A 14,169-nucleotide genomic window follows, 5' to 3' on the forward strand; every position below is an offset into this window, starting at 1 on the left:
CCAGTGATCAACTGATTTCTTTTTTTATCCTCCACAGACTGGTGGAGTTTAACCTTGTCTCACCACTGATAGCACAATAATCTGAAGTGCGTTTGATTTGGTGACCTTCCTCGTCCTCCCTTATCAGTAACTGGGGGTGTGTTTGTTTTATGTAACACTGACTGATGTTTGATTTGATCAACAGCTCCATGTTCATCATGTAGTTCTAGATCAGAACACATGTTCACGTTTCATGCTGCTGTTTCTTTAATGCAGCGTCACCTAATTACTGCAGCTTTGTGCAATCAAAGATGCTGGACCCTGTAAACCGGCTGCTGAGGGCTCCTCACGCAGACCCCGGTTCAAGTTCTCAGCTGTGGTCCTGGTCCCTGGAGACGGAGGCAGGCTGATGGATCAGTCTGCTGGAGATGTGCTAGAACACAGAATCACAGGCTTACAGTCGGTCCAGGCGGAGGCAAAACGAGCGTCTGTACCGAAATCCAAAAATACAAGGCAGATCCAGGAGGGGAGCAAACAAGATGACCAGGAGTCCAAAAACAGGAACCAGTCCAAAACAGGTTCACAATGAATCAGGTGACCCACACAGGTAGATGAAAGTCCAGAAACGAGTAGACGTCAGCTGACCAGTGTTTCTGTGAAGGTGAGAAGACTGAAACCAGGTGTGTGTGTGTGTGTGTGTGTGTGTGTGTGTGTGTGTGTGTGTGTGTGTGTGTGTGTGTGTGTGTGTGTGTGTGTGTGTGTGTGTGGAGCAGAAAGAGGAGGAGGAGGGGGAGATCCAACAGGTACAGGGAGGGCAACAGACAGACAGACAGACAGACAGCTGCAGCACAGTCGGACAGATGGAAGTGAAACCGCTGCAGACGGGTTCTGCTGGTGACTCTGAACCCCACCACTCCAACTCCTCCCCCACCTCTCTCTCTGTTCCGCTTTTCTCCTTAATTTGTTGTCAAGGAAACCAAGATGGAGGAGGGGGAGAGAGAGAGAGAGCCAAACCTCCCCCTCCCCTCTCTGTCGCCGCCCGCCGCTCACACACCAGGCTGCGCTCTGAACCAAACCGAGCGGATCTAACCTACTTATCGCCCGTCGAGCGGCAGCCTGTCGGTCCGGACCGTCGAGGTGTCTCTGGGTCCGAAGCGGTCCGGTCCGGTCCGGCCTCCTCTGTGTGTGCGTGTGCGTGTGCGTGTGTGGAGCTGACCCGGTTTCTTCTGCGTGCTGTGGACCGGGGGAGCCGCTCTCCCCCCGCACCAACATTTTCTTTAATGACCGGATTTGTGTTTTGCTGCGCGATGTACATGGACAGAAGCAGCGTGAGGGGTGAGTCTCCGCACTGACACATCTGCAGCGCGCGCACACACACACACACACCTGCACCGACTGGCCAACGAGCACGCACGTGAAGGAGCGCGCCCACAGCTGCAGTCTCATCACAGCTCATCGAATAATTAGATTTGATTGATGCAGAAAAAAATAACGACGATAAAAACACGAAGGGGGGGATGACATGCGCGCTCTCACTGGCCGACGTGTACGCGCACACACTGACCGACATCTCGCCGCAGTGAATGAAGGCTAGTATGGCTGCACGATGCTGCGCGTGCCAGATGTGAGTCTTTACTCCAACAGCAGCAGCATCAATAATCGATAATCGATGCTGACGTCAGCGTGAAGGTTTTATTGTGGTTCTACTCAAACCGCATCCAATGCGCGTGCGCGGTTCTATTGATTGACTCCTAATTCATTGATTTTAAAGCTGATGGAGGCTGAACAGCAGGGTGGAGGAGGATGGTGTCAAAACACACACTCAGATACACACAAATACACACAGATACACACGGATATACTCAGATACACACAGATATACTCAGATACACACGGATATACTCAGATACACACGGATACACACAGATATACTCGGATATACTCAGATACACACAGATATACTCAGATACACACAGATATACTCAGATACACACAGATATACTCAGATACACACGGATATACTCAGATACACACGGATATACTCAGATACACACGGATACACACGGATATACTCGGATACACACGGATATACTCAGATACACACGGATACACACGGATACACACGGATATACTCAGATACACACGATATACTCAGATACACACGGATATACTCAGATACACACGGATACACACGGATATACTCAGATACACACGGATATACTCAGATACACACGGATACACACAGATATACTCAGATACACACAGATATACTCAGATACACACGGATATACTCAGATATACTCAGATACATACAGATACATACAGATACACACAGATATACTCAGATATACTCAGATATACTCAGATATACTCAGATACACACAATATACTCAGATACACACGATATACTCAGATACACACGATATACTCAGATACACACAGATACACACGGATATACTCAGATACACACGGATATACTCAGATACACACGGATACACACAGATATACTCAGATACACACAGATATACTCAGATACACACGATATACTCAGATACACACGATATACTCAGATACACACAGATATACTCAGATACACACAGATATACTCAGATACACACGATATACTCAGATACACACGATATACTCAGATACACACGATATACTCAGATACACACGGATATACTCAGATACACACGGATATACTCAGATACACACAGATATACTTAGATACACTCAGATACACACAGATATACTCAGATACACACAGATATACTCAGATACACACAGATATACTCAGATACACACAGATACACACAGATATACTCAGATACACACAGATATACTCAGATACACACAGATATACTCAGATACACACAGATATACTCAGATACACACAGATATACTCAGATACATACAGATACATACAGATACACACAGATGTACTCAGATATACTCAGATATACTCAGATACACACAGATATACTCAGATACACACAGATATACTCAGATATACTCAGATACACTCAGATACACACAGATATACGTAGATACACACAGATATACTCAGATATACACCGATATACTCAGATATACTCAGATACACACAGATATACTCAGATACACACAGATATACTCAGATACACTCAGATATACTCAGATATACACCGATATACTCAGATATACTCAGAGACACACCGATATACTCAGATGTACTCAGAGACACACCGATATACTCAGATACACACAGATACACACAGATGTACTCAGATACACACAGATACACACAGATACACACAGATATACTCAGATACACACAGATACACACAGATACACACAGATATACTCAGATACACACAGATATACTCAGATACACACAGATATACTCAGATACACACAGATGTACTCAGATATACTCAGATATACTTAGATACACTCAGATACACACAGATATACTCAGATACACACAGATATACTCAGATACACACAGATGTACTCAGATATACACAGATGTACTCAGATATACACAGATGTACTTAGATACACACAGATGTACTCAGATATACTCAGATGTACTTAGATACACACAGATGTACTCAGATACACTCAGATATACTTAGATACACACAGATAAACACAGATATACTCAGATATACTTAGATACACACAGATATACTCAGATATACACACAGATATACTTAGATACACACAGATAAACACAGATATACTCAGATATACTTAGATACACACAGATATACTCAGATATACACACAGATATACTTAGATACACACAGATATACTCGGAGACACACCGATATACTTAGATACACACAGATATACTCGGAGACACACCGATATACTCAGATATACTCAGATACACACAGATATACTCAGATACACACAGATATACTCAGATACACACAGATATACGCAGATATACTCAGATACACGCAGATATACTCAGATATACACGGATATACTTAGATACACACAGATAAAATGAGATACACACGGATATACCCGGATACACACGGATATACCCGGATACACTCAGATATACACGGATACTCTCAGATATACTTAGATACACACAGATATACTCAGATATACACGGATATACTTAGATACACACAGATAAAATGAGATACACACAGATATACTCAGATATACACGGATATACTTAGATACACACAGATAAAATGAGATACACACGGATATACCCGGATACACTTAGATATACACGGATACTCTCAGATATACTTAGATACACACAGATATACTCAGATACACACACGCGCACACATCATTTTCACGTACCTGTGTGTCTTAATCTCCTGAACCACCACCAGAACTTCTTAAAGGACCAGTAGAACCACAGAGCTGTAGAACCTTCTAAAGGAAGCTTGAACCATTTGAATGATCCCTAGAACATCTAGACTATTAAACTTTATCCAAGTGTCAGAACCACTGACGGGAACCATCTACACCAGCGGTGTCAAACTCAAATTCACAATGGGCCAAAATTAAAAACTGGGACGAAGTCGCGGGCCGAACTCAACCTTTATTGAAAAATGAACTGCAATTGTGCATAATTTCCATCTCTCCAGATATGTAATGTTGAACCTTTTCATATGGAAACAAATCCATCTGGAGCAAGCAAAGCTTAATATTAGAAACAAATGAGAAATTAAATTTGAAATACAACACATCAGTTGTATTCACTTCTTATTTAAATGAATAAAGTAAATTATTATGTCTCTATCTGTAGTCTTTCGAGTTCCTTTTTAATGAAAATCTCAATCTCTCAATTTCTCACAGGCCAACAACAAAACAACCAAAAATAATAATAATTTACTTAAGTCCTTCAACTATTAACAGTCTATGCCTTGGAGTAGAAAAAGTGCATAAAGACAGCATCATTCAAACTGTGTTTGCTCCACTCTGATTTACTCTGATGCTCATTGGTTCAACACAGATACCTGGTATCTCTACTTAGATGTCTGGGGTTCGGCTCTGAGCTGATTGAGTGAAGGTGTTCATCAATGAGACGACCCCTGAATGGTGTTTTGACCATCTTCATCAACATAGATATGTGCTGCTGAACATAGAGAGCATTTGAGCAGCTTGGGCACAGAGTTGGGGCAGTGTGTCGGGGAGGAAACAAGGAAACTGTGCAGCACCCACACAGTCCTACTTTGACTGGAGTTCAATCAGCTCCATTTGGAGGTTGTTAATGCTCTTTCCACGTCAACCGCAAACGGAGTTCAAATCTGCATTTCTGGACTTCAAAGTGGGCAAATCGCTGAGTTTTTTTTTTTTTTTTGTGAACTGTGCACTTGGCCTCTTTCATTTGGCCATTTTTGGGGAGGGGTGGATTAGGTTTGTCCGAGGTGACTGGTTGCATGGATGCTAATGATTGTCAACAGAAAAGGTGGGGGCGCTTGGCTGTCTCGACTGAAGAGCCAACACAATAACAAAACATTCTGGGATTTGTAGTATTAGCGGTGTATGAACTGTATACTGGGGGGGGGCAGCTCTAATACACATTTGATATCATCTTGTGGGCCAAATATAATTACACCAAGGGCCAGATTTGACCCGCGAGCCTGAGTCTGATCTAAACCATCAGTAGCTCAAATTACCGTATTTTCCGCACTATAAGGCGCACCGCATTATAAGGCGCACCTTCAATAAATGGCCTATTTTAAAACTTTTTTCATATATAAGGCACAACGCATTATAAGGCGCATGGAAAAGACGCTACAGTAGAGGCTGGGGTTATGGGTTATGCAACATTAGATGGAGCTGCGCTAAAGGGAATGTTAACAAAACAGTCAGATAGGTCAAAAACTTTATTAATAGATCACAAACCAGCGTTCTGACAACTCCCTTCACTCCCAAAATGAATAAACAGCTGTTTTATTATTTTCCCCGTGACACAGTTTATCTTTGTCCATGTTGATGATGTGCTCTAGCCGTGTCATGCCTTTCAGTTCAAGTGATAAATGCTAAAAAGTATTTTAGTATTGTTCTTAAAATTTGTCAGAGTGAGAGTTGTGTATTTTAGTTGATCTTTGTTAAGATAATTAGTTGCAGAGTGAGCGCTCTTTCCACTCTCTGTTCAATAGAACAGCTTTGACGTATTTTCTCCGTCGGTAAATTAAGTTAGTTTAGTTTCCACAGTAAAACCAACTGGTTCATGTTTATGCTTAGTGTGCTTTATACGTTTGTGCCTTGGAAAGCATTTGTCTTTGTAAGTATTAACATGTTTATTGTCATTAGAAGTATGTTAGTTGTTACATTAGATAAATTAGGGGTACGTGTTAGTGTAATTAGTTTCATTGAAGTCAAGCTAGCGTGTGCGAGTGTAACATACCAAATGTGTAACGATGTGTATTATTTGTTAATTTAGTTTCTTTCTGTTTCTTTCAGTTACATAAAGAGAAGATAGGATAAAATGTAGTTGAGAGCAATGTACTCCTCAGTTCACAACTCCAGTAAAGACCGCACAATTGATTCCTTAATGTTAAATTCTCTGGCTGCTGGTCTATTCCCGTGTTCTACTGCTGACTGATCGACTTGAGTTTAAACTCTGCGTCGTAAGCGTGTCTCTTATTAGGAGCCATTTTCAGGATTTTGCACAAACACATAAATGGAAATACACACGCACACTACGCGAAGTCATATATCCCAGCATGCACTGCGCGCTACTTCTTCTACGAGGGAAAATGGAGTCGGCGGCTGTTTACCACAGTTGCGAGACCTGTTGCGGCTCAATAATGATCCATATATAAGGCGCAATGTCGGCTTTTGAGAAAATGGAAGGCTTGTAGGTGCGCCTTATAGAGCGGAAAATACGGTACCATTACACCCACCTGCATGATACCAGAACCTCCAAAAGAACCAGCAGTACTTTCAGACATGTGAGATTTATTCATATAAACAGTCTAAACAACATAGAACCTTCTGTCTCTAGGTGCCCACATACAAAACAGTAGAACCTTCTCTAGGTTCTAGAAGAAAGCCTAATGAGCCCATCAGCAACAAACTGCATCATCTTGTTTGATGGAAAGTAGAACATCTCAGTGAACAACTAGAACCAATGATTAGAACTTCTAAGAGGGATGAGAAGCTCCTAAAGAAACACTAGAAATGGATCTTGTGGGATGTTGTTTAGAACGACTGCTCCTCCAGCTACAGATGTTCGCTTCAGCTGTATCTTAAAGAACGTGTAGAACCTTCATAATGACCACAAGATAAGTAGAACCCAGCTCCTCCTCAGTGATCAACAGAACATCTTGTAATGAGTAGAAGAACCATCAGGGACGTGTTCTAGATGTCATGTTGTCACCGGTGTGGGAACTCGGCTCTGTAGGAACATGTGTGTTGATTCTAACACGCAGGAGTGTTCTCTGATGTTCTGCGTGTTCGTGTGGAGGAAAGTTTGCTACATATAGAATATTTTCCTCCTCCTGTTCTGCTGACATTCGAGTTGGACCAACTGGTTCTGAAGGGTTGCGTGTTTGGATTAGTACCACTGCTGAGGACGTTGTCTGTGCTGTTTGAGGGTCCAGACCTGGTTTTAGGGTTCATGGGGGGTGTTTAAGTACCTAGCCTTGCTGGCTTTGGAAGGATTCTGGGTAATGTAGTGTGACTGGATCGGGGACTGTTCCCAGACTCTTATAAATAGACTCAAACCATCTGCTTCACATCAGCGACGTTTTCCCATGACCTCTGCACTCACATGTGTGTCTTTGTATACTTCTGAGGACACTCAGTGCTATAATACAACCCAAACCTGGTTCTAACCTGAACCCTAAACATTTTGAAGCTGTGATCACCAGACAGAATGTCCTCACAAAGATGGTATCTAAGTAAACCATATCCACACATCTGTAGAAAGACACACACACACACACACACACGCTGCAATGAACAGACGATAAACTGAGGCTTTGTTCTCGTGTCAGTAACTTTTTATTTCAGCGTGAACAAATCAAACAGTTCAATTTTATTTGTAGAGCGCTTTTTACAATTGACATTGTCACAAAGCAGCTTTACACAACCAAAGAACAGTACTTGAACAGTGAATGTGTAAGTTTTTAGGATACGAGGTACTGACAGGCTGCCAGCATCCTTTGAGCGAAGTAGGCGTGGTGGATCATAAGACACTAGCAGTTCACTTAGATACTGCGGCGCAAGACCATTTAATGCTTTAAATGTCAAAAGTAGTATTTTAAAATCAATGCGAAATTTCACGGGGAGCCAATGAAGTGTAGATAAGATAGGCGAGATGTGCTTGTATCTTCTGGTTCGAGTGAGGACTCTCGCTGCTGCATTCTGAACTAACTGAAGCTTGTTTATGCACCTGGTTGAACAGCCAGACAGTAAGGCATTACAGTAGTCCAACCTAGAGGTGATGAAAGCATGGACTCATTTTTCTGCATCATTTAGTGACAAAATATTCCTTATCTTGGCAATATTTCTGAGGTGAAAGAAAGCTGTCCTGGTGATATTATCTACATGAGCTTCAAATGAAAGACTGGAATCTAGAATCACACCAAGGTCTTTGACTGTTGCACTAGATGTAACAGAAAGGCCATCTAGAGTTACGGTGTGGTCTAACATCTTGCTTCTAGCTGCAGATGATCCTATAACTAGTACTTCTGTCTCATCAGGATTTAGCAGAAGGAAGTTAATTAGCATCCAGTCTCATATATCCTTTACACATTGCTCAACTTTATTAAGCAGTTTGATCTCATCTGGTTTTGATGAAACATATAACTGTGTGTCGTCAGCATAACAATGAAAGTTAATACCATGCTTACGGATAATGTTGCCCAGAGGAAGCATGTAGAGGGAAAAAAGCAGGGGGCCTAAAACTGAACCCTGTGGAACACCAAACTCCACTGAAGAGCATGTGGAGTAATCGCCATTTAGATCTACATACTGATAACGATCAGTCAAATAGGACCTAAGCCAGGAGAGGGCCGTTCCCCTAATTCCAACAACATTTTCTAGTCTGTGAAGGAGAATACTATGGTCAATGGTGTCGAAAGCTGCACTGAGATCGAGTAGCACAAGCATAGAGACACTACCCTGATCAGAGGCCAATAGGAGGTCATTTACTACTTTAACAAGTGCCGTCTCTGTGCTGTGATGAGGCCTAAATCCTGACTGATAGAGTTCATGTATGTTATTTCTATGAAGATACGAGGATAGCTGCCCAGCTACTATCTTTTCGAGAATCTTAGAGATAAAGGGGAGGTTTGATATTGGCCTGTAATTGGACAGCTGACAGGGGTCGAGATCAAGTTTCTTGATTAGCGGTTTAATAACTGCTAATTTAAAACACTTTGGTACATACCCACAGCTGAGTGAGGAATTTATGATTGTCAGCAGGGGTTCTATTATTTCTGGCACTATCTGTTTTAGAAAGTGTGTCGGTATAGGGTCTAATGTACAGGTTGAAGATTTTGCAGAAGAGATGAGTGAAATTAGTTCATTCTCTTCAAGGGGAGTAAAGTAATCTAGGTACTGATCTGCTGAGGTTAGCTCGTCACCTGTGTCAACTAAATTGTCTGGTTTTAAAGCTTGAATTTTATGCCTTATATTTACAATTTTGTTATTGAAAAAGTTCATGAAGTCCTCACTACTGTACAACGTTGTTGTGGAGATATCTGCAGTAGTTTTCTTTCTAGTTAATTTGGCTACTGTATTAAATAAAAATCTAGGGTTATTTTTGTTGTTTTCTATGAGAGTGGAGAGATACGTTGATCTAGCTGCACTAAGAGCTTTTTTATAGTTCAGGATGCTCTCCTTCCACACTATCTGGAATACTAACAATTTAGTTTGGCGCCATTTACGCTCTAACTTTCGAGTAGTCTGTTTTAAGGCGCGCGTGTCATCGTTATACCAAGGAGCAAGTTTCTTATCTCTGATGACTTTTCTTTTAACTGGAGCTACTTTATCTAAGGTATAACGTAATGACGACTCGAGATATTCAGTCGCCTGGTCTAGTTCTGTGGTGTCAGACGGTGATCCAATCAAAGTTGATAACTCTGGAAGATTACTAATAAAGCTCTGTGCGGTAGTTGATGTAAATGTACGTTTAATGCGATAGCGCGGCGCTGAGTATACATTATTAATATGACACACTGTAGTTGAAACAAGATAGTGGTCTGAGATAACTTCAGACAGTGGGAGCGTAAGTAAATTTCTTATACTTAAACCGAATGATATTATTAAATCTAAGGTGTGACCCCGCTTTATGAGTGGGTCCTACTACACACTGATCTACTCCTAGCGAGTCCAATATGGACATAAATGCTGTTCTCAGAGGGTCTTCTGGATTCTCAAAGTGAATATTAAAATCTCCAGCAATTAACGCTTTGTCTACAGAAACAACTAGGTTAGAAAGGAAATCTGCAAATTCACAATGAAATTCAGAGTAGGGCCCTGGGGGTCTGTAAATGATAATTAGCGGTAACAGTTGCTGCTTTGGACAAACCCAGTCTGTAACAGCTTCCAGTATTTGTGGTCTTAACCCCAGATCAGTTCAGGTTCACAGAGATCTCCCTCTGTCCACTGATGTTCAGGTCTGGGGTTCCCAAAGCTTCAGTTTGTGTTTCTTAAAGCAGATTCTGGTGGATTTTGAGGCCTTCTCCGGATTGCTGTCCTGGTTTCCCCTCTACCCTCTTGGCCGACTGCAGGACGTTTGAGTCCAGGCTGGAATTCTTCCTCGTGTCTGTGCCGCTGGCTTCAACAAGTCCAGAGCAGATTTCCTCCCCCATGTTGAACAGCTGGGACTGAACTCGTGCTACTGTCCAGTTTTTTCTCTGGATACTAGTCCACACTGTCCAAACAGGACTTTATTTCAAACTGTCACAAACGTCTGTGTTGGTTGATTTGAGCTTTGACACAGTTCCAGTTCCAGGAATTCTTCTCCACACAGCTGCATCGGATCAGCAACTTCCTCTGGGGTTGTAACCTTTGATGCTAAGGTCAGAGGTCAACAGCTTCGACAGCCGTGCTTTGTCGCAGAGTTGCAGAGCAGAGAACACTGATCTGCTGGAGTGATGTCAAATGGAATCTCAAACCAGAAGATGGTAAAAAGGTGCAGCAAAACCAGTTTATGATCATTCATCAATAATCAATAATCGCCGGGCCTCAAACCGAGCCACCAGCTCTTCTGCTGACGTTGGACAGTTCTGCAGGTCACGATTTACACGCAGCCAGAGATGGATTAGAAGAAAAGGGAGCCCTCAGTGCAGACGGTAGTAGTAAACGGTGCAGTAAACTGAATGTGGAGGAGATGGTGCACACAGACATTCCTGCAGCAGACTGGAGCTTGTGTTTGGCTGCAGACCAGCAATTAATGGATGTTTTTTTGAACACGACCATGATCTTTCACTTTGCATCAGTCAGTTCATTTGTGTCGGGGGCCCTTCTCCATAACAATCCAACATATGTGAAACATCCTCGTCGCCGATCGGACTGTTCTTACAGCAGTCAGACAGAAACCTGATGTGGTTTGTTCATACTGTCTAAGATGTCTCTATGTGGTGTCATTTTAAATGTGGTATTGTTGTTTTAAATGATTCCTTTTAGCCAATCAGCTGTCAGGAGGCATCAAGACTCAGCCAATGAGCTGCTGCTGTGTGCAGACCACAAAAATCTGTCTGCTCCATGTGGAGTTTATTTCTGTCCAGCTGCAGCAACGAGCAGAGACGTCATCTGGAAGCTATTAGTGTGTTTTTACAATCAGCTGATTTTATCCAGCCACGTCTGCTGAATGAAACTCAGACAAAGATAAAAATGCTGCGTCACTGAACTATATTCATAATCACCAGTTATTTGTTAGTGAGGAGGTAAAACACAACAACAAACAAAGACAAATACAGCAAGTTGTCAGTTTATTAGGAACAGTTTGTTTCCGACTGTTTCACACGAGTTGATTCAACTGTGATAATAAGTTTCTACCGTGTTGTACTCAGAGCTGTTTTTATCACCTGCTCTGAAATGCAGTGAATTAAATGTATGGAGAACATGCAAATACTGTAACTGTAAATTACAGTTACAAATGATTTAGGATGTAGTTACTTTCCATCAGAGTTTATTGTATTTTCGGGTTGGAGATTGATGCATTTTCTCTTTGTAAATACAAAACTTTAAGGTTTTGTTGTGGAGCCAAGAGAGAGCTGTACCAGCAGGAACAATGACAGAAGACAGCAGATTGTTATACTTTTACTTTAAATACACAACATACAGGACAGGAAGAACTAAACATTCATACAAATGTAGAATGGGAGGCAGAGCCTGTAGCTATCAAGCCCCTCTCCTGTGGAACCAGCTCCCAGTTCAGGTTCTGGAGCCAGACACCCTCTCTACATTTAAGACTAGACTTAAAACTTTCCTTTTTATAAAGCTTATAGTTAGAGATGGATCAGGTGAATCTGAATCATTATACTGCTGTAGATTAGTATAACTTAGGTCTTAAACCTTACACTGTAAAGGGCCTTGAGCTTTTGTTATGATTTAGTGCTATATTTACATTTGTCCTTACCATTCTCACCTGTCCCCCCCATTTCCTTCCCAGGTCCTGCCTCCTCCAGTCCCAGTTTGCTGACTAAGGGTCTGTCTCTGGAACCATCCTGCTCACCGTGCGGCCACTATGGGGCGCTGGATGCCGATAACCCCCAGCAACTGAGCTCCGACCCAGGACCCAGCTCTGCCTCCTCAGGCCCTGCCTCCCTGGAGGGAGGGTCTCCATTAATGAGGCTAACGGAGCGCTGTGGCTCCGCAAATGAACAGGTCAACGACACAGGGCCACCAGAGCTGCCAGCTGCCACAATAACGCCACTGAGCAAGAGCCGACCACCGCTGCCCGGGCCGAAACCCCAGGGTATAAAACTTTGTGTACCTTATTTTATTAACTAGGATTTTAACATTTTCTGATGTTGATGTGGTGTCACAAGCTGCACCAGCTGAAGTCCACCACAGTCTGCTATGAGCAGTCCTCCTGTTGATGTTGGGCTGATTTCTTCTTCTACTGTCCATAAAGTGCCTTTGTCTCTCTGCAAAGGTTTTATGAGAAACACAAGGCGTGCCGGTGAGCAGTAAATTAACCATGGCTGCCTGTCAGACAGCTGCCTTTCAAAATAAACTTGGAACAACAGTCTCAGATTGTCCTTATCACTCTGAGAATTGGCCTCATATCAGCTTGGTTTGTCTTAAGTGTTAATTGCTAGTCCACATTTCCTTCACGGTAAAGTCTAGAAGATAAATTAGCTTCTAGCTACTAGGTACCAGACCAACTAATGTAAGTGTTGGACTGTGTTCTGGCGAGCTCATTGTGTCAGTCATAATGTTGTTTCCATAAAAGGCAAAGAAGGAGGCGGGGTCTCCAGGGCGAGTTTGTTCTAACAGCTGAAACTACACGTTAAAGAATAAGTTACAACATCACTGTTTGACCTGTGACTACCCCCCCTCCACAGTCCCTCCAAAGCCCCCCCACCTCCAGCAGCAGGCAGGGTTGTCAAGGCCACGCCCCCGGGCCCCAGAGAAGCCCCTCCCCCCTACCCCACCTTGCAGACCCCTCCCAGCAGACCCCCGGGAAGGAAGGACTCCACCCATCCATGGCGATGGCACCGCCTCACCCACATGTGTTCTGTCACTGATTGAGAAATTTGAGCGGTGAGTCCTGATTGGTCAGAGGAAGTTTGATGTCATTACCTAGGATTTGATGGTGTGTTTATGATGTGTTTATGGTGTGTTTATGATGTGTTTATGATGTGTTTATGATGTGTTTATGATGTGTTTATGATGTGTTTATTGTGTGTTTATGATGTGTTTATGATGTGTTTATGATGTGTTTATGATGTGTTTATGGTGTGTTTGTCGTGTGTTTATGATGTGTTTATGATGTGTTTATGATGTGTTTATCGTGTGTTTATGATGTGTTTATGATGTGTTTATGATGTGTTTATTGTGTGTTTATGATGTGTTTATGGTGTGTTTATGATGTGTTTATGATGTGTTTATGATGTGTTTATTGTGTGTTTGTCGTGTGTTTATGATGTGTTTATTGTGTGTTTGTCGTGTGTTTATGATGTGTTTATTGTGTGTTTGTCGTGTGTTTATGATGTGTTTATTGTGTGTTTGTCGTGTGTTTATGATGTGTTTATTGTGTGT

At 42.3% G+C, this 14,169-nt stretch overlaps 1 protein-coding gene across 1 annotated transcript in view; it reads left to right on the forward strand.

The window, feature by feature from the left end:
* The window catches only part of fgd1 (FYVE, RhoGEF and PH domain containing 1), a 30,857-nt gene that overhangs the window by 1,830 nt on the left and 14,858 nt on the right, over positions 1–14,169 (forward strand). The window contains exons 2-3 of the mRNA XM_026367888.1: positions 12,575–12,880; positions 13,473–13,671. Of these exons, the coding sequence (XP_026223673.1) occupies positions 12,575–12,880; positions 13,473–13,671 (505 nt within the window). The remainder of the gene's footprint in view (positions 1–12,574; positions 12,881–13,472; positions 13,672–14,169) is intronic.

The sequence above is a fragment of the Anabas testudineus genome, chromosome 7 (assembly GCF_900324465.2).
Source record: "Anabas testudineus chromosome 7, fAnaTes1.2, whole genome shotgun sequence".
NCBI classification, from domain to species: domain Eukaryota; kingdom Metazoa; phylum Chordata; class Actinopteri; order Anabantiformes; family Anabantidae; genus Anabas; species Anabas testudineus.